We start from the raw sequence: 22,107 nt of genomic DNA, 5'->3' as shown, positions 1-22,107 counted from the left end.
TGCAGGCCCACGGATCTTCCTCGGAGGCTCTGTCAGTGCATGCTCACTCCACCGCTACCACGGGCGAGAGGACTGGCTGGTACTGAATCCAGACCCACGTCCAGAACGAGGCACCTCATTATTTTGCAGCACTTCCTTATGGGTTTGACACCGTAAAGTCCCAGGCATCACAGGCCTGGCGGGGGGGGGGCGGCGCCTAGAAAGTTACGTATCAGACCCGAATTGCCCAAAGTCCTCAAAGGCAACACAGCAACACAGCCAAGCTTCTGATCTTTTATTTGCTACATTTATTTTTGGTGATTTATGTGTACAATCCTCAGTGGCCAAGTTTGCTAAAGGGGATCAACAGTGAAGCCCTGAGTCGGCTCAGCCTCCACCAGTGAAGACCTGAGTCAACAAGTCACAGGGGGAACCCCCCACCACAGCCGCAGGTGGGAAGCACAGCCCCACACGAGCTGGGCCTCAGGAGCACGTTTCTCAGAGAACAGGTTTTTGACAAATGCTGACATTTTACAGTGTAAACAGAGGAGACTTTGCTAAGCAGGCCCAGATGAGTAGGGCCAGGCTCACCCGGCGAGCTCCCGGCCATGCGCCGCGCACAGCCCAGCCCCCGGGGAAGGAAGATTTACCCTCTCCAAACTCACAATACAGAAAGTCAGAAGCTGCTAAAATGCACGTAACAATACCAAAACATTCTCAGAAGAACAACAGAAATGAGGGAGCTCATTAAATACATTCGTTTTGGCTTTGTGCCCACATGGAAACACTCAGAAGTGATGGACAGTCCCCCGGAGTGCGGGAGCCCCTGTAAAGGGTACCATATGTTAGCACCATTTATGGGCATACAGATCAAGGCATTTCTTATTATAGAAAAGCTCTTAAATCTAAGTACAAAAAAAGGATTTTGAAGTTCACAATTAAGCTCAACCACCCCTGGTTACTAGAAGAATGACCGCCAAGACCAAAGATATTTCGAGCCCCGTCTCTTTTCCTTCCTTGTATTAACCATGTTCTGACGATTTCATTCCTGACCCAGACTAACCCCCAAGAAATCAATGTGACTGAAACAAAACTCCAGCCAGGGTTCTCCTCCATGAATAGCCCTGGCTAGTCCTGCGCATTCAAAATATTTAAATACACAGGTGGCCACAGGCCTGGGAACAGAGGCATTATGTGATAAAATGGTTTGCTGATATGGTACTTCAATGCAAGGAACACATCTATAGTTCCGGACTGAACTAACCCATTCCACCATTCCTAGTAACTATTTCAATTTACCATGGAAACAAGACAAGTGGGACAACCGCCCTCAGGCCCTCCACAGTGCTGCTGGGCCCCGCGGGGACCCGGGTGCGGACCCACTGATAGGGACCTGCCCCTCCCGGGCAGGGCCACAGCCACCTTACCCTTACTGCTCCCACCCCCACCCCACCGCGGCCACAGACAGCCGGACCAGCTTAGTTTTGGGCTTTTCCAGGCCTCACGTTATTAACTGAATGGCAAAGGCCTTAATCGTCCGCTGCCTTTGTCTTTTCTCTGCACAACTCAGCACTGGCTCCCTGGTCTCTCTACCTCCCCAGAAGAGATCACCAGGGTTTTCCAGAAGAGTTAAGCACTAAACATTGTACTTCCGTGAAACAGGGAACATCATACATTTTAGGAAAAGTCATCTGCAGAATCCATACACAGAAGTCCTTCTACCCATTCAGATTTTCAACCACGTATAACACAGGCCAGGAGGTCTGTCGGCCATTTGTTTTGTCTTCTTGTTTTATTCTGAAGTAGGCTTAACACCCAGCACAGAGCCAAACGTGGGCAACGACCTGAGCCAAGATCAAGAGTCAGGCGTTTAACCAACTGAGCCACCCAGGCGCCCCTGTTGTTTTAAGTGACATTTTTACTCTAAAATCAGTTCCTTCTTCAATTCACTTCCTACAGTTCCTTGGGCCACTTTTATAAGCTACCTGACACTGTGCCCTGCCTTTTGCTGAATGGTATGGGGATTCTATGCCTTTCACACACTTTTCAGATGCACCTCACTCACACCGAGGACCTCCTTTTCATTGTTTTAAGTAGTCACGGGCTTTTTTTAAAAAGTTATTTATTTCTATGGAGGCCTACAAACAGGATTCCCTGCAGGTATAGACTTCTGAAAATACTTCTGGGCTTTCAAGGGGGAGTACCTACAAAGTACTCCTTAATAAAGAGAGAAAATGAAACAACCAAACGTTATTTTAACATCAGAAAGAGGAGACAGCCGGGAAAGTCTATTGCAGTCTGATGTATCTGCAGCAATAGCAAGAGGGCCAAGCAGTAAAGGCAAGAGAGAGAGCACATAACAGCTGTTCTCCAGGAGACCTTCGGGAAGCGGCCCACGGACACAGAGGTGAGACGGCACCTTGGTGGGAGGGGCGGCAGGACAGGAGGGAAAACACAGCCTCTTAAAAAAAAAGCACATAAAAACCCACAAAAGATGTTTCTTCTGACAGAGGTGTTAAGACTCATGTGGCCTGAGATTTTTACCTGCTAAGCCCTACAACTGGAAGGAACCGAATAATGAAAGGATCCCAAGGCAATGCCTGACAACTTGCATCAGACCTTAGGTCGCTCAGTAGCGAACATCAAGTACCAGTGTCAATGGCTCCACAAGGAAAGCACGTCAGTCCCGTCCGGTGCGTCTAAAACATGCTCCGATATGCTGTATTCTAAGGAAGATTCAGATCAAACCCCACCTAGGTCGGGAGCACAAGTGCAAACCCACACCTTGGCCTCTCGTCCTCCCCTATGGTCATGGCCGTTCCACCTGCAGGAAGGAGTGAAACCAGTGCGTGCTGTGTGTGCAGGAGGAGCTAAGCAGGTGAGGGGAGGAGCCAGAAGAGGTCCTGAAGAAGCAATGTTAATTCCAGGGAACTTGCTAGAGGGACCGTCTTCCAGGTCTCAGTGTGCCTTAAATAAGTTCAAAGGTGTAAGTCATGCCTGCTTAAGATGAGGATCATCTTTCTGCCAAGACCATAGGGTCCAAATCTCTGAACTCCTGCAATAAGCTCAGAGAATGAAAGTAAGCCCAGTGTAGTTACCGGTGCTTTCTCTTTTCCTAGAACACTCTATCATTTTAGAGACCCCTCTAAGTAGATTATCCTGCATCCATTTTGGTCTCAATGCAATTTCTATCCCCTGCTGCCGCCACCTGACCAGCCCATGACCAGGAATGATTCATGGAATTAAGATTCTGGGCAACTGAAGTTGCATGTTACAATGAAGAAGCGGTATTTTTTAAAGTCGGCCAATCATTTATACTGTTTCTTGAAAGCTTTGCCTTTCTGATGCTCTGATCCCACTAAGCCTGCATGACAGGCCGAGAGCAGAGTCCATAAGGCCTTGGGTCAGAAAGCCACCTGAACGCATGCTTTCAAACTTGCATCACTGTGGTGGTGAAGACCACAGTTTCCACACGCTCTAACAATACCACACACAGGAACAAGAAAAAAGTATGCACGTAAACAATCAAGTTGCCCAAAAGTTCAGTTCAAGTTCACTAAGATTAGAACATTTTCAAAATGTAAAGATGGTCATGAGTCTTATTAAGTTGAATAGTAGGTATGGACCAACAGTCAGACTCAGTGAACCCCCCGGAGGACAGAGACCCCCACTGCCTTGTGCCGAAACATTTTAAGTGTGCTCTAAAAAATGTTCCAGAATGAACAGTAAGCATTTCCTACTGTACAATTACAAATCCTAAAATGAAACATCAAAGCCAATAAGAAGTCATTATTATTACTTTAATTTGGCTTCTAGGTACCTCCTTATTCGAGGCACCATTACATTTCACAGTGAAAACCACAAAGCCTCTCCAACGCATTCACGCACATTCGGAGCAGAACCCGATTCAAACGCTCTAAAGAATAAAGGCCTCCCAAACTGTGGTATTACTGATGAGGTAATGGGAAAATACTAATGTAACAGTCTGCGTAGTTTTGTTTGTCCTCTGAGTTTTCTTAGAAGAATTTTAAGTATAAAGCAAAACTTACATTTTCAAAAAAGGTTTGCCACTCCCCAAAAACATGTGATAGCTTATTAACTATATTAAATTGAATCAAATAAAGACTTTATTATAAAATAAAGCTTGGTACCTCAGGGTGATACTACCTTCATGGGCTGAGCCCGTGCAGGTGCTGCTGATCCAGCCCTGGAGTGATGTGTCTGGTGCCTGGGGGAAAACAGACACAGTCCATGCCCCTTGTGGAGGACTCCGGCCCTAACTGCGTTCAACCAGGCCTCTGGGCAGCACTCACTCACTGCCAGGAACACTCCCTCCTCCCTCAGGCTTCCCAAACCAAATCACAGGCCAATGCAGCTTGGCGCCACTTCCGTACTTGGTTTTAGTACTTGCTTCTGCTTCATCTTACTCATGAAAAATCTTAAGACACTTTGCTATGACTCATCCCCTGGCAGGAACATGAATTCGGCAGTGGAAGCACCCTCAAAAACAGCCTGTGGAGAGGGCACAGGCAGACCTAGGTCCAGCCCCCCTCCCCCCCACCCCCCCTCGCCGAACTCAGATGAGAGTGCCTGAAGTCATCGGGCCCTGGCTTCCTCCTCTAAAAGAGCAGGGGGATCTCGGCGCTGTTCTGACTATAAAACGGCACATCTACAAAACGGAGAATCAAGAGCCCGACGCCAGAGCTCAACTACCAGCAGTGCTCACCCCGCTGACAGCGCAGCACCTGCATGAGGCACCCGACCAGGTGTGGCCGTGACCTCAGGCACCTGTCACATTCTGAGTCAGGAGTTACAGGTGCCGTCACGGTCCCTCTGGCGGCTCCTTCTCCAGCCTTTAAGTAACTCCTTTTTGGACCCAGTTTTTTATCTTCTATGAGACAATCTGCTTAGAATAGCTTTAATTAATATGTAAATCCAAACCAACGCTCAACAAGACTATCAGAGGACGTGAGGACTGTGTCCGCAACAGACTCCCGTCCAGAGGAAGGGCACCGCAGAGACCCATCACCGCCAAAACAGAGACTTACTATCTTAGGAAAAATGGAGAGCCAGTTTACAATTAAAGAGTTTGATTCTGAGACATAAAGAATACATTCCTCTCCAAAATGAGTCTCGTCTGATACAAAAGACCTGTGTTATGGAGAAGATGTAGTTTGTACCTTCCAAAAGAAGTGCTCTGAAGGCCCCCCTGAAATATATTGCATCAAAGATGAGGGAAAACACTTGTTTAATTCTTGTCAGAAGTTGTCTTCGGAACAGCCTAGTCCAGCTTGGCTCACAGGGCCCAAGAGTTCCCACAGGTCCCTCTGAGAGACCTGGAGACCCAAGGCCCAAGCCAAGGGGCTGCTGCCTGTGGCCCTCGTCCGTGTGGCCAGGCTGTCCTGGCGTGTCCCTCACAGACTCGTCTCCTCGCACACTCTAACAGGGACGTTGTAGTGCCGGTCATCTTCGGCGATCAGCGTCACCACCGGCCAGTCCAGGGGCGGATCGGTGGGGTAGACCGTGATGAACTCTTCAGTGCTGTACTTGGAAAGCCGGTACACCTGAATGGTATGGCGCACAGCGTAAGCAAGAAGGAACATTTCAACCTGGGAAAGAGAGCAAAGAGGTGAGCGGAGGGAAGCCACCCTACCAGACGCAGCTCACCACCACCTGCTCCACGCCCAGAGTCCCGGGCACCGCGCAGCCCGGCCTCGCCACAACCTTCCCTCCTCCGCGTGGGCCCGGCCCCCAGAGCAGATCATCGAAAGTGGGCTACATATCTGGGAAGGGACTTGTATCCAGAATATATAAAGAACTTTTATAACTCAACAATTTAAAAAAATGACCCGTTTAAAAATTGGGCAAAGGATCTGAACAGAACAGACATTAATCCAAAGGGGATATGCAAATGGACAATGAGCACATGAGAAGTCATCAGAGCAACGCACACCAAAACCACAATGAGATTCCCCTTCACACCCACTAGAACAGTTAGAATCAGATGATAATGAGGCATGACTACTTAACATGTACCAAGTTTTCTTTTGGGGTGATGAAAATGTTTTGGAACTTGATAAATGTACTAAGAACCACTGAGTCATATACTTTAAAATAGTTAATTTTATGTTACATAAACTTCAATTAAAGAAAAAAAGAAGTATATCCCAGGTATCTACCCAAAGAAATGAAAATATGTGTCCACACAAAAAGCCTGTACATAAATGTTCAGAACAGGATTATTCATAATAGCTAAAAGGCAGAAAGACCCCAAACGGCCATCAGCTGACGGATGAATGCGGTCTATCCATACGCTGGAATATCGTTTGTGACGTGTGCTGCAATATGGATGAGTCTTGAGAACCTGATGCTGAGTGAAAAGAAGTGAGTCACAAACGACCACATATTGTACAATTCCACTGCTACAAAATGTCCAGAACAGGCAAATCTACAGAAAGTAGACTGGTGGCTGCCTAGGGCCAGGGGAGGGAGAATTAGTACCAACTGGTCTAGGGTTTCTTTTAGGGGTGATAAAACAGTCTAAAATTAGACTACAGTGACGGGTGCCCAACTCTGTAAACACACTAAAAACCACTGAGTTGCACACTTCAAAAGGATAAACTTTACGGTATGTAAATTATATCTCAATATAGCTGTTATGTTTTAAAAATGGGACTCGCCATTACAGTAGATTTCACGAGGACTCCACAAGAACTAACTTCGGTCTAACATGCAGACTAACTAACTAACACTGCCCCAGGCTCTGTACTGAAGGCACGTGCTGTGGTTCAGGAGACAGGAGGAGCCTACACTCTGAGTGCAGATACTTGTTTGAAGCAGTCCTCTTCAATCCGCCCTGACCTGGCAGTGACCATCAGCCTTTGTCCTTTGCTACACACCACAAAGGTTGCACTTTGGATGGATAGCCTTAAATGCTACTTAGTAGCCGACTAGTCCACTAACAAAGACTTAAGCTTTTTAAGATAACACAGTGAGCACCCACCAAAGATAGATAGTGCAGGGTGTGGTGAGTCACGGGACAGCACTGCACTGGGTCTCTGTGCAGAACTCCAAACTTAGCATATGTGTAAAAGATCCGGGAGCAGGCTGGTCTCTACTGGCTCAAGGTGACTCCCATTCTATTTTTAAAGGACACTATCGAATATGGCTACAGCTGCCAAGATTAAATAACAAGACCCTCTGCTTCATTTATTTGTAGCCTGCCAGGCGCAAGGGTACCAATCCCATCCAGCATCCTGCAGAAGCAAGCCCAGGCTGAAATAAACGTGGTGGTTACGAAACGGGCTCACGATTCTCTTGCCCTCCCCACCTGAAAAGGTGGATGGAACCTAAAGCTCTCCCCTGGAGTGTGGGATGGATTCAGTGACTTGTTTTTAATAAACAGACTATGGTGTAAACAAGAGTGTGTAACTTCCAAGATGAGATCATAAACACACTGTGGCTTCTTCCTTGCTCTCTTCTTGGATCACTTCACTGTCTGGGAGAAGCCAGCCATTGTGTCCCAAGGACACTCAAGCACTGCTATGGAAGGGCCCGTGTGTCAAGAAACTAAACCCTCCTCCAAACTACGCATGAGGCCTCTGCCAACAGCCAGGTGTTGCACCATGTTAGAAGTGGATCCTCCAGCCCAGTCGAGCCCTCAGATGACTGCAGCCCTGAACAACACAGGACTGCACCCTCCTGAGATCCCCCAAGCCAAAACCACACAACTAAGGTGCTCCAGAATTCCTGACCTACAAAAGCTGAGAAATAATGTTTAATGATTAAAGCTGCTATTTTGGACTAATACACATCCAAAGGCACAACTTACCTGTTCAAGGCCACCGGTGTGTCCCACCTGGTTTAGATGGTTCCTTAGCAGCTGTCCAGGATCATTTGATGTGTCCCGAGCAAACAGAAGCACAGAGAAAAATGGAACTTCCTTTCCCTTCTCTTTATCATCATATAGTTCAATGGCTCTGTTTAGCATTAGAAATTTTACAGCTTCATAGAGGCTATATTCCTCTTCCTCATTTGTGAACAGTTCATCACAAGCTATCTGCCTTGCTTCGGCAGTTCTTAGTTCCGCCAAGCCTGCCCACTATAACAAGAAAGTTATGTAACAATTAAATGTTTGTTCTAAAAACCCCTGGTATACTTCCATACTAGGAGCACAAAATTATTTTCAAAAGTAGGCGACCATGGGTCATGTACCAACGCTCACAACATTCAAGTTTCTAGCTCAAACAATGGTACTCTTCAGACCACACAAATTCCTTATTCAGCCTTTCCCCCATTAATTTGAAACAAAAGTACAATGCACTAAGGAGAAGCACTGATGCTATGGAATAGACTTTCAACTCCCCTAACTTCCTAGACAATGAAATTGGACCAATCAGAAATACTTACGGAGGAGCTAATAAGGTGCGTGTGTGAGGGCTGTGTGTGAAGCTGTGAGGGGTAACTAAAATTATACCTGCCTTCAAGGGGCTTACGGGAGCACTTACCACCCAGAAACACCAAGCCAACCTGCAAAAATTAAGATGGGCAAGGAAGACTGTGAGGTCTCTTGAATGTTAGCTTACTAAACTCATCCCTCTAACTTCCTAAAAATATACATGGAGTTTCAAATGAATACATCCACTAAGGAAATTTTTACTGACTCCTGCTTAAGAATAAAGCAGAGTACTTAAGGAATACGGCAAACATAGGCAAACGTTTTAAGTGAACGAGAAAACTCTATAAATATATGTGCTTTTAAGTTAAAGTGAATGAGGACAAGAGATACCAACATGAACTAGTCCTTATGAATAACCGGTAACTATTGTTCCTCTCAAAAAAGCCATTAAAATTCTAAATTCAATAGTAAATTTTAATGGTAATGACTGTACCACAGGATTCTCTTCAGTATGTGGCTGAAAGCTGGAGCGTCTCCTATTTGCCAGAAGTAGACCCAGCTGGCAGTCAAGAGCATGGCTCTAGAGTCAGAGTCAGGATGGAATGAAGGCCTTGCTACCAAGCAGTTGGTGGCTTTTGCTGGGCACTAACCGACATCTGGGCCTTAATGCCCTCATCTTTAAAATGGGGATAACAACAGCAACAACATCTTGGTAGTTATGAGAATTAAATAACACATGAAAGATTTAGTGCACAGCCTGGCACATAGGAAGGACTAGTAATGCTGGCTTAGATTATTAATGAATAATTTTAATGTTATTGTAAATTGGAAACACTTAAAACATTCCCCAAAATGAGGATCTATTTACAGCATACACACCTAATACAGCAAAAATTACACTTTCACAAGACCTTAAAATGGATGAAAAAGAAATTGTCACCAGTGGCTGAACTGAAGAGCCTTCCTGTTCACCCACACAGCCAGAGCCCTGCTCTCAGTCCTCACCCAACCTAGACCCTGGGGTCCCCAGCCCCTGCAAACTCCATGCTCCACTCCAAGAGGCAAAGAAAACAGAAATCCCTATTTCCTTCTCCTGTCACAATTTTTTAATCGCTAGACTTTCCATGAAACACTTATGTTTATAAATAAAAACTAGGTTCCAGGAGGTCAAGGCCCTCAGTTCATTCACTAAACAATATATTTACCAAATGCCTATGTGTCAGGCTTGGTGCTCGACACTGGGTGAAAGGAATGAGCAGGACAGACTCTCATGGAGCTGAAAGTCTAACCGTGTGCCAGACCATACTGGAGGAAACAGATCAACACGTTGGGTAAGTGCTAAAGGACTCTTGAAAGCTGTCTGACGCCTCCTTACCAGCCCCCCAACCCCCATCTACAAAGCCTGGAGTAATCAGCAGGCTCTCAACTCAGGGTTCCTGGTGTGGAGAGCTTCCAAGCCAAGCAACCTAGTGGTCCAGGTGGGCCAGTGTACAAGCAGGACCTCCAAAACCCATGGAATACTCCAGAAAGGGAGTATTTTAATAACCAAATCACTGGGAATCACCTGACCAAGTTCACCCTATAATTCTGTTTCAGAGAAACCCTCAGGAAAGTTTTCAAAAGACAAGTTACTGGGGTGCCTGAGTGGTGCAGTCAGTTAAGCATCTGACTCTTGGTTTCAGCTCTGAACGTGATCTCAGTGTCGTGAGATCGAGCCCCACCCGACTCAGACTCTATGCTCAGTGCAAGAGTCTGCTTGAGATTCTCTCTCCCTCTCCCTTTGCCCCTCCCAATCGTGCTCTCTAAAATAAATAAATCTTTAAAAAAAAGTGAAGACAAGTTACTGAATCTAAATAAATAAGCCTTTAGAAAAAATAAAGACAAGTTTCTAACAATCATTCAGAAACGAAAACCAGTCTAATAAAAAGGGACAGAATCTTAAAACATGAACATAACTGGAAAGAATTTAATATGAATTCACATCATTGATAATACTCTAAGAAATAGAGACTAAATACAGACTATCCCTGATACTTGTCAGTATGTCTTCTAACAAAGACCACACTTAAGATTTCCTTTTAAGAGAGTTAAACATTTCACTAAACACGATAAATGGTGTCGATATTTCTCGATTTTACCAAAGACTTCACAGGAAGAGTTTATGTTCCTTCAAATTATGTTGTCTAAATACCAGCCATGGGCATTTGGCAATCCACTACGTGAGGACTAAGAAGTGGTCTGCTGGGGAGATCAGGAGTGAGAGTTTTGCACTTATCAGAGCAAAAAAAAAACTACAGATTCCAAACCTTCTTCCTTAGCAACGTGAGGGACTCCTTAATTTTATCAACCAGGTCCTCGCTCTTCCCCTCAAATTTCAGTCCAAGTTTCCACTGCTTTATCCAGTTGTATTTGCTTATGAGTTTTTCCGGTAACTGGATTATCAAGAAACAGAGAGATAAAGAGGTGTTAACATTCCAAGAAATCCATCACAGGATCCTGTAGAAACCACAAAGCCTACAAAACCTACCTTTGTTTCCAGAATTAATTCCCCGCACATTTGTCTGCTGGAAGGAAATGGTGGTTCTGACTTAGATAACAAAGACAGGATCGACCTTGCTCAGCTCCGACCACAGCCAGAACATTCCACAGCACTTTGTGAGGGGACATTAAGGCAGTGTCCCCACCGTGTCTTAACAAACCCACCCAGGTCGCTAGTGGGATCACGGACAGCCTCCCTGCCACTCCCTAAAGCCCAGCTTAGGAAGGTGCTTCGGGCAGGCGAGATGGTCCTGAATAAAGTAAAAACCTGACTCCTTCCTGATTAGAAAAAGAAAGCCTTAACTTCCGATATCACCACATATCCTCAAAAGCTTTAATAGTCACAAAAACAGTGTGTATCTAGCTTAACTGCCTCATCAATACAGTGAGATAAAAACAGAGTGGAGAAGCCACGGGGATTAATAGCTGCATGGGCAACTCATTAAAGTGACAGCTGAGCTACTCCTTTGCCTGGTTCCTTTTTTTTTTTTTTTTTCCTGGAGCGTGTTTTATTTTGTTTCCCCTAATCATCCACAGAAATCAGGAGTCTGCAAGGCAAGCTGGGACACAACGTGACCGATGACAGCATGGGAACTCCGACACTCCCCACGTCCCGGGTGTGTCAGGAGAAAATTCATCATGAGGCCGGGCACAGGCACGTCCCTTCACTGCTGTAACACCCAGAAAGGAAAAGAAAGTTCACCAAGTCAAACCATCATTAGAGAAGAATTCGTTCCTACGGCATCCTACGAGGAACGTGAGCTTATCTAACAGTCAAAAATACAGTTTTAAATGAAGCCACGTGTGTTCAGTTCCCCAAGAGTCTAAGGCTCTAAACACCCTTTCTTTGTACAAAGAGTGATTCTAGCTCTACCTTCTCAATCTACAGCCATCATGGGAAACAAAGGTGGTTCCGTTTCTGCAAAACACAACTGCCATGCAGGTATGTAAATCCCTCTTCAGGTAAAGTTACCACAGTGACGGTGATTTACGATCACTCACTAAGTCAGGGAGGGGCTGCGTCCTCCCCATCTTATTACCACCACCCCAGCTCCGTACCCACACCACCTAGCATTTCGCCCAGCATTTCAGCAACATGTGGGTGGTTCTGCTGCAAACCTTCAGTTCAGGTTCTCGAGGTTAATCACCAGAACCTAAAATGCCCCCAAGTGGCAATAAGCTGAAATCACAGTTGGGCACAAGACATGCACAGAGCGGGAAATACGGAACGTAAGCTGGGAAATGGGGTAGGGAGAAGCCTGGAAGACCATCGAAGCCTCACGGGACATTGTGCACACACCCCAGCAGCAGTCACAAACACAACTGATTCACTTGGAAGACCCCAAAGTTCTAACTACATACAGGGAAACCCTGAAATAAAAGTCCATCTCCTCATTCCTTCCACGCACCGGGCAAAGTGTTGCTAGCGTAATGACCTAGCTCAGGGTTGTAGGCTTCTGGGAGATGTGGAAATCCTGGAGAAAGTCTGAAAAATGAGGTGTGAGAAAGAAACAATGAGGAAAGAATAATGCATTTGGAATGATTCATTCAGAAGAAAAAAGAAGATCTAACTTTAAATGCTTTCCAGAGTCACAGTGCATAGAACACACATAAATAACCACTCTTTTCTATGACACACGAAGAGACTGGACTTTTGTCAGAGTAAGAGAGATTTAAGCAAGTAACAAGATTTAAACAAGAAACCATGGGGTGCCTGGGTGACTCAGTCATTAAGCGTCTGCCTTCGGCTCAGGTCATGATCCCGGGGCCCTGGGATCGAGCCCCACATCTGGCTCCCTGCTCCACGGGAAGCCTGCTTCTCCCTCTCCCACTCCCCCTGCTTATGTTCCCTCTCTCGCTGGGTCTCTCTGTGTCAAATAAATAAATAAAATCTTTAAAAAAAAAAAATAAACAAGAAACCATGAATGAAAATATTTCAAAATAAGGTAGGTAATTAGCTTAGATGGAATTTCACTTGTGCCTCTACTATAAAACTTGTTTTCTCCAGCAAGTTGTCTACAATTCTTGACATCGTCACCATGATTAAAAGGCTTGTGGGGTAAAAGATGTGTCCCCAAAAATAACTCATAAAAAAAGAGCTTTGGTAAACACTGTCACAGGTACCTCCTGTTCAGAGACATTCTAAAACTTAGTAAACTTGGAAACCAAAGGATCCCTGCCCTGAAGGACACTGCCTCTCAGGGACCAAGGTGCTGCCCCCAAGTTTAAGAACAGTCAGGCCAAGCCAACTCCAATGCTGGGGGTCAAGGTCAGATGATCAACTGCAGTCAAATGTGGAGAGTGAGATCTGGACACAGGGAACCCAAGCAGGGCAGGACGAGAGGGGCAGCGAGGGCAAAGCTCAACCTCCCAGGCTGAGAACGAAGCCAGGCCAGGGGAAACGAGCATGGGCAGAAAAAGGGTCTCTTGCACTAAGCTCAGATTAAGGGGAGGGTCTCTCAGTCTAGCTCTCCTCTTTCCTTTTAATGTTCTGAAACCAATGACGTTCTGGGAGAGAGAGAGAGAAGATGGCAAAATGCCACAGAGAACATATTTCAATCTGCAAACAGAAGCAGATCAGCCAGCTGCAGGGTGCCTGTCATTGGTGACAAAACAGGGCTTCTCTGGGCTTGCCCGAATTCTCGATGAGGTCAAGAGATGCTCAGCGTGCCCGGCCTGCAGGCCACTGGCCAAGTCTGGTTCTGAATCCACAGACTCACCACAAACTTGGGTTCCCGGGGGACCTCTCTGCCGCCCACCCCCCCCCCCCCGCCAAAAGCGGAAGCGCAGGTTAACATAGAGCCAGTGCCGTTCAGGAGGCCCTAATAGTGCAAAACTAGATGCCCTTCAGCCTGCCTACTGAGAGCTGCTTTTCTGTGTCCCCAGAAGTGGTGAGTGCTCCCACACTTCTAAAAGCCCCATGGACACACAATAACCACAGGTGCTTGTGCCCCGAACCAACCAGGACAGAGGACTGTCACTGAACACGGGGTGGTGGTCAGAAGAGGCCCTGAGCATTTCCGAAAGATCAAGGATCAGGGTAAATGGAGACAGACCCACCGTCACTGGCTCTGCTCCAAGTGTTTACAATGGGAAGCCCATGCCATCTTTAACACAAAAGATGTAGACCCAGCTCTAAGGGCACGCAGGGTGTTGCTGAATCTGACAGGACACGTGTTATTCTGACGTATGAGGAAGATGAGTAAGAAATGACTTTCATCCCCCAATTCCTGTAAGACTGCCTCGTTCAGCAGCAATAACGTACCCCTGGATTTGCTTGTCGTAAGTGAGTATGCTACTAAGTAAGTATTTTATAGTAAAGAGGCTCCTTACTGCAGTCGCACAGAGTCCTGGAGCTGCACAGACCCCGCTCCCACGGCGAGGCGGTCCAGGCGCCCCAGCAGCACGGGGTGCACGCCGGCCTCCGCGCACCACCCACCCCTCCACCCGCACGCCTGCTGCTGCCCGCCCCGCTCTGCCGCCCCGCGCTCACTCAGGGAGGCCCCTGTCACAGCGGGCTTTCTGAGGGAAGGCCGGCGGAAGGGCCCGAAGGAGAACAAGGGTGCAACGGCCTCCAGGCCGGTGCCCTTTGAGGCCGTGTGATCCCTCGTGTACCTCATCTCTGGCTTATCTGGCAACCAACCTTCTCTAAAAGTCGTCTTAATTCCAGGCAAACACCCCAGCTCCTTCAACAGTTCCTGAGCAAGACGAATCATCTCAGTCACACTCCCCTCTGTACTGAGGACACAGGCACAAACCCTCAAGATGGGATCCAACCAGCCCAGCTCAAGATGGGACGGTCACTGCCTGTGGTTCAGAAGTGTTCAAGACAAGGCTTCTCACTGCCGGCCTCACGTCATGTGGCTCTGACTGAGCGTGCAATCGATGCACCCTGATGACCTCTGTAAGCTGCCGATCGATGCATCCTGATGACCTTTGTAAGCCGCCCAATCAATGCATCCTGATGACCTTTGTAAGCCGCCCAATCAATGCATCCTGATGACCTTTGTAAGCTGCCGTTAAGGCAGATCTCCCGCAGCCAGCACTCTTGGGTTTTATTAGTGTTTGTGTTTTTTGTGGTTTTTTTTTTTTTTAAGCACAGGGCTGCCAATTTTCTTCCAATTAATGTCTTATCATCAGTTCTGCCCATTCCCGCCCACCAGACTCTGAGATATTCTATCATCCAACCTATCATGTGACTTCATCTGATGTAGGTCATACACACAAGTCACACTGACACGACATTCTAGGCGGTCACTACCACACTGCAGATTTTAAACAAAGAAGGCCAGGCATGGGACACATCCCCTGAGCCTCATCTCCCAGGAAGCCTCCCCGGGGCACACGGGCCATCTACTACACCAGTCCTCTTAACACCACGCAGAAGGTGCTCATGTCTTGAACTGGAGCTAAAACCACAGAACGTGCATTCTAAAACCCCGACAGGTTCTCAGATGGGACAACGGACAGCCCACTTACTACAGACACCAACACTGAAGTCGAACTGCTCCTAAGTGCTTTTTACAGACTACAAACACCAGCTCTCTAATTCAGCGGAAGTATTCAAATACATTTTACCATGTTTCTCTTCTGGGAAAAACAGCCATTATCCTTGATCACTTTACTATGCAAAATCATCCCCGCCACACAAACTAGAATGAGGCCACATGCCGGCGTCGCACGGCAGACAGCCCCGGCACCCGGCACGGGCTGGAAAGGGAGCGCTTTCTCACAGAAACGGTCGGAAACGTGGCGGACTCAAACCTGCGGCAGCAGCGTACCAGCGTGAGCTCCGGGTCCTGCAGCCAGGAGGGCGGCGCCGCCGGCTGGCTCATCGCCTGGAACAGCGTGGCCCTCAGTGCGCAGTAATTGTCTCCGCGGACGCGCCTGATGGAGGTGAACTTCTGAGACACCTCCTCGTAGCCCTGGGTAAAAGCATCCAAGAGTTCAAAATGGTCATTACTGACTTGAGACCGTAGGGTAAGTTTTACTCCTGTGGGGAAAAAAACGTGCCCCTGATCCCCGGAAGAATGAACACCAGGCTGGCTGAGTCCCTCACACAAGCCACTCTAAGGCCTTCTCTGACTAGTCAAAAGAAATTACCAAATGTTAATACTGTACAAAACATCAGCATATGTAACCGATACAACACACAGGAACACATAAATGATATACACCAAATATTATGAAAACACTAGCCACTCCCGAGGTCAGGAGTTAGATGTCCCTTTCTAAACAACTGCTGTAACACTCACTTACTGATAACCAACATCCTGAGGGGTTTAATCTGTGTAGAAAGTGACCCTAACTCTAACAAAGAGATAGGAAAGAACAGAGAGAAGTACTAAGTTTATACCTCTGAATTTTAAAAAATTAAAAAAAAAAAAAATCCCAAGTTCCCATGATGTATTAAAAACAGTCTACACGCTAGGAGATGTCCGGATCATTCTATCAGACTCTTTACAAAGTGGATTTAAGTGTCATTCGGTCTGGAAGTGAAACGAGGAAATGAAAATGTTCAGTGACATACGTGTTGTCACTCAAAAACAGCCACCAGAAAATGGTCCACAGGCACCGGGACAACCTGATTTCTCCAGCGGGATGAGGCTCGAGCATCAGGATCAACTTCGCTGACTCCTGCACTTCACTAGCCTCGTCCTGCGGGCCCTTCTGCTCATCTTGCTCATCCGTGACAGTCACTTGAAACTCTGCTTCCTACCCTGCCCTCACACAAAGGAAGGAGCACCGCCCTCGTCATGGGGTGGGCGCCATGCAGACTCTGACTAAGCACTGGACCCTTGTTATTAGTTTTCAAGGTTCAAGTCATAGCATGATGTTCTCAGCGGGCGTGAGTCGCGTTTTCATTCAGCGCTCCAATCGCTGCAACATACTAAGGGCCCATCAAGCACCTTTGCCCTTTGGCAGACTCCTATTACCCTGGGAATATTCTCGATGGCTGACCCAACTGTAACCACATCTTTCCAAATGCATAAGTTACTCATACTATTTCAGAGGTGAATCAAACTTCTAAAATTAAATTTGAGTTTATACACACTTACTCCCAAAAGAATATCCAAAACAAAAATAAACTGTAAGATAAATAAGGACAAAAAAAGAACTGAGATCCGAACTGTTACCGGGCCCCTGAGATGTTCTAATTACTGCCACGGGTCCCAAAGTGACACTGGTCTAACTGATGTGCCTTTGATTATTTGGTCACTGAAAGAGTCTGACTACATGGTCAAATCTTTCCCTCAAACTAAAATCACAAAGAAAGGGTTTTAGCATGAGTTCCAAAATATGGAATATTTGGATAACTTCAGAGATACTTTCGAGTTATGGACCCTGTGGTGCCAACTGTTAGATCCTTTAAAAGAGTCAGAGGGTCATAAAGTAAAACTGCAAGTCAGGGAAAGCATTTCTGGGAAAGATGAGAAAACATATGTTAGGTATCCAGCCTCCTGGTTATCCAGTTTGATACAGGGGTCAAGTTTGGAAAACCTGTTAAGTGGGCAAAATATACACATTCAGCAGATGGCCTCACAAATGCTAAACGTTCATAGTCACGGGCACTTCATGACTGAGCTCTCTACCAAGTGCCTGAGACACAACTACAGCTCAGACTGGCAGGGAACAAGGCTCACACTGGCTCTCAGAGCTTTAAGTAGCAGCTACATTCTGAAGAAGGTCAGCCCATTTCAGGGCATGTGAAAAAGGCACAATGTTTTTTATAAAAACGAGCTCTGAGGAAAAGAACAGATATATACAAATATTAAAAAATTTTAAATCCTAAACAATACAGATCTAAACAACAAAATAGATATTCCTATCAAATATGACAGGTCAGTATCTCTAATATAAAAGAAGTACGTTCAGGGACGCCTGAGTGGCTCAGTCGGTTAAGCGTCTGCCTTCGGCTTAGGTCATGATCCCAGGGTCCTGGGATCGAGTCCCGCATCGGGCTCCCTGCTCCGCGGGGAGCCTGCTTCTCCCTCTGCCTCTGTCTCTCTCTCTGTCTCTCATGAATAAATAAATAAAATCTTAAAAAAAAAAAAGAAGTACGTTCAAATCCATAATATAAATAATCCCAAGAGAAAAATGAGCAAAGAATAAACCCAGAGGTTATAAGAGGTGGTGGAAGTTTTAGGTCGAAACTGCCATTTTTGTAGCTCAGAAATGGTCAAAGAGTAGCAATTTCACATCGTTCAACCCACTAAGGAATGCTGGATTCAGGGTACATCGAGGGGAGAACCAACAGGGGGCTGTGCTTGACCAGTGTGCAGTGAAAGTGGGCCCGACTATGACTGAGAGTGGCCCCAGTCACAGGAGGACCACGTCACAGGAATCCCCAATGTCCCACAGCCTTGGACACTCCCTAAGGGTCACCAATCTACATGATAGGACCAGGAGGATCAGCTCCAGGGACACCTTAAACGAAGGGATTAGCTTCAGATCCCTCTGCACATGGAGTGCGGGAGAGCCCAGGCCCCTCGGACAGGAGGGCAGAGACCAGACCCAGGTAGGGACAGCAGTTGGGATGGCATCTGCTGGTCCCATCCCTAAAGCTTTTACCACACAAGGCCAGAAGGACATTCCCAAATGACCCCAAGAGGACAACCAATGACTGGCCCAACTCTGAACAGCACAGCGTTGTTTAGATGTGTTTTTCAAAGAAACAAAGTTACTGAACAACTAAAGCTGGCCCTATATTAATACTGTGACTCGAAACAAGTCCCTTACCTTTGGAGTCTGTTTCCTCATCTCTAGAATTAGAATACCAATGTTTACATGATCTAAAGTAACTACGTCTAAAAATATAAAAGGACATATTACGTAACTACTGATGACAGACTATTTCAAAGACTTGCAACTTCGTGTATCTAGGCATCATACCTTTTTCATACACGTGGCTTTTTGTGTATTTCCCCTCCATTCTTTTTTGCAGTAGTCCATGATGTCCATTTCAGGAGCTACACTCAGTCTGGCTTCTGCTGAAGAATCAGAAAGGGCGGTGGGTGGGTAATGGAACAAAGCATAATCAAAATAACAGTACTGCTTTACTCAGGTTACGTTTTCTCTAACTTCATTCCAAAAAGATCCAGAACCCCGCCACTACCTATCCCCGCCCCCTCACTCCTAGATAACCCGGAGGTCTTCCAATGGGTCTCCAGTGTCACCATACCTTCTTCTCCACATGAAAGCCAGAGTGATGCCTTTAAAACTTCAGACAATTGCCATCATTCCTGGGTTCTGAGAGCTCCAGAGCCTCCCACTGGAGTGGCATCGATGTCCCCACTTCCTACAACAGTCCCCTGTCCTGCGCCCCCCCCCCACCATGCCTCTCTGGCCTCGGCTTCCACACCTCCCCACACTGACTCCATCAGCCCGACCAGCAGCCAGCCTCCCCTGGACCTCTCCCACACACTGTGGAGCTCCGGCACTCCCTACAGGTCTCTGCTCAAATGTCACCCATAATGTCACACATACATACCTTCATTCTACTCCCCTTACACGGTTTTGTTTTTCTTCTGGGCACTGATCAACACCTGACATATTTCTTTTTCTGCATTTCTCCCTAAACCCCCACTCACACCCACACCCACGGACACAGTAATGCATGAGTTCCCTTCAGGGCAAGGGCTTATTTTGTGTCTCAGCTGTGTCCTTAGCACTTGGAACTTCACGGACACAAGAAGAATATTATTCTAATCAAACTAATCGTGCAGTAGCCTGAACTATGAAAAAATACATCTAATGATTTTTAAGTAGTTTTTTATATCCACTATATAAAGAGATAACACCTACTATAACAAAAAATATATTTGTCTTTATTTATTTATACTCTGCCCTCATCCCAAAAGGCTATAAGGTATTGATAATAAGCCAGAAACTAATGGAGCTCTCAATGTTAGCTGAGCTACAGACCTCACTTAACTCTTGTAAGACATTTAAAATACAACTTGCAATCAGACAAATTATATAATTTAAAAATGGGCTTTATATTTTCCTTGTTTAACATGTAAGGTTTGGGGGTTGATTTTGTGGTATACACGTACGCACGCACATGGGTATGTGTGTTTTAGGAAGAAAGTGAAGTAATGCTCAGGCATATCTTGACTTCCTTTTAAAATTATTGAAGAAGTAAACGTTAGCAAACAAATTAAGATATAAACACAGAAGTACCTTATAACGTATTTACTCCTGAGGAAAGATGTAAATTAAAAACACACTCAGCTCGATTCAACACATATTTACTGAACGTCTACTATGTGCCAGGCACGGAGCTAGAAACTGGGGTTACCAAGGCAGTGAAGACCCAGATTCTGTCCTGAACGGATTTAAAGACCACTGAAGAAGGGGCGCCTGGGTGGCTCAGTCGTTAAGCGTCTGCCTTTGGCTCAGGTCATGGTCCCAGGGTCCTGGGATCGAGCCCCGCATCGGGCTCCCCGCTCGGCGGGAAGCCTGCCTCTCCCCCCTCCACTCCCCCTGCCTGTGCTCCTCTCTCGCTGTGTCTCTCTCTGTCAAATAAATAAATAAAATCTTTAAAAAAAATAAAATAAAAAAAAATAAAGACTACTGAAGAAGAAAAGACTACAGGCATTGACAAGCCAGAGTGTGACAGATGCAGGGATGAGTAAGGAGCACAAAGTCCTTCTTGTGGGTTACAGATAATTCTGTGGCATAAGTTAGGACTGGCTTTCAAGTGAAACACACCCTGGAAGCATAATATCCAGAGACCACAAATACCAATGCTGCCCAGCCAATCCTAAATACAGACCCATCAGTGTTTAAATTCAAGAACCTTGGGAGTGCCTACTCAGTGGAAGGAAGAGTTCCTTGTATCTGTCTTCTCACTCACCTCCCCACAAAGTACAAGTACAAGGAACGGCAAACATCCAGAAGTGAGGACATTGATTAGGCCATGTTTTCCCACCAGGCAGCCCTCTGAACAGAGAGCACATTTCCAGCTCAAGAAGGACCTCATGAGAACGAAGTGCAGCCTTCCTGCTCTCCTGGCCTGCAGTCCTCATTCCTGCCCACACCAAGGTAAGCCCTGGCCTGTGGGCAAGGCGGGCAGGTCCACCGCCTCAGAACTGAGAGGAGGAGGCAGGGGACCTCACCGGGTGAGGAGGCCAAGTCACAAGCCATAAGCCTGTGCTGAATGAGAGGTCTGCGGGAGGCAGCAAGGATGGGGAAACGGAGTACCCACACAGCTGCCAGCACCAAACTGATACTCGGGAGTCCCGTTCTGCTGCTGTTCTTTGGGAGGAGGGCTCCAACAGCCCCTGCAAGCCCTCCTTTAGGAGAGAAGTGGAGGCACAGGACAGGCAGTCCCTGACCTCAAGCAGCTTCGAGTTTAAGACAGTTTGTTTAAATGCAAACTACACAGACTGTTACTGTTTCCAAGAAAGAACATTACTAATGTCAAAAACAAAAACAAACCAAAACAAACCCAAAGGAGAAGCTGAAAACCAGAGGGGTAATCAGGAGCTCAAATAACCAAGAGGTCTGGTCCTTAACCACCATATGGCGACAAAGACAAGGATTCAGAACCTGGAAAGATGGGAACTTAATACTGAACTTCAGAAAGCTGGGCCTCTGGGTCAGAGGGTGGGCTGGGGAGGAGAAGAATCGCACTTTTTCTGTAATGGGCCAGAGAGTAAATAACATATGCTCTGAGGGCCATAAGGTTTCTGTCACAACTAGTCAACTTTACCATGTGTGAAAGCCACCACAGACAACAGGTAAATAAGAAGTTCCAATAAAACTTTATTTATAAAACCAGGTAGCATATCAAATTTGGCCAGGGAGCCATAGTTTCGCTGACCCTGGGACCCCTTTGTTAGCGAGGAGTGTTTTTTTTACTAACAGAGAGCATAAGAAAACTTTCTGCCTTGGCCTGGGCTCTGGCTTGAGAAAGAGAAGTCTCCCTGAGAATTCATAACCACAGGCCGGCTCTCATACAGGGACAGGACGGGAATTCAGACTAGCCACAAGACCCCGGAAACTCAAATTTAGAAATTAACATAATGTGGCCCAGAGTAGGTGACACGGCGGGTGCCTGGCAAGAATAAGGCTGAACTCTCTCCCACTCAAGCCAGACTACACAAGCCCTACACAGATACACAAAAGCTGAGCTTACAATTCAAACTTTGAAGAAACAAGAAATAAGCAAAAACAGCAACGGGCAT

General features: G+C 46.5%; 1 protein-coding gene across 6 annotated transcripts in view; it reads right to left on the bottom strand.

Moving 5' to 3' along the window:
* Positions 1-259: 259 nt before the first annotated feature.
* OTULIN (OTU deubiquitinase with linear linkage specificity) overlaps positions 260-22,107 on the bottom strand; it is a 31,634-nt gene continuing 9,786 nt past the window's right edge. For 4 of the 6 annotated variants that reach the window (XM_081825900.1, XM_006733170.3, XM_081825904.1 and 1 more), the window contains 5 exons: positions 18,809-18,903; positions 15,697-15,840; positions 10,684-10,809; positions 7,811-8,080; positions 260-5,588 (listed from right to left, as the gene is read on the bottom strand). In XM_081825900.1, coding sequence (XP_081682026.1) covers positions 5,394-5,588; positions 7,811-8,080; positions 10,684-10,809; positions 15,697-15,840; positions 18,809-18,903 — 830 coding nt within the window. In that variant the 3' untranslated portion in view covers positions 260-5,393. Of the gene's footprint in view, positions 5,589-7,810; positions 8,081-10,683; positions 10,810-15,696; positions 15,841-18,808; positions 18,907-22,107 lie in introns of all 6 variants that reach the window. The other 2 variants (XM_081825899.1, XM_081825901.1) reach the window with 1 other exon arrangement.

The sequence above is a fragment of the Leptonychotes weddellii genome, chromosome 7, assembly GCF_054177405.1.
Source record: "Leptonychotes weddellii isolate Sample4059 chromosome 7, ASM5417740v2, whole genome shotgun sequence".
NCBI classification, from domain to species: domain Eukaryota; kingdom Metazoa; phylum Chordata; class Mammalia; order Carnivora; family Phocidae; genus Leptonychotes; species Leptonychotes weddellii.
The sequence above is the reverse complement of the archived record's forward strand: the minus strand, read 5'-3'. Positions and strand labels throughout refer to the sequence as shown.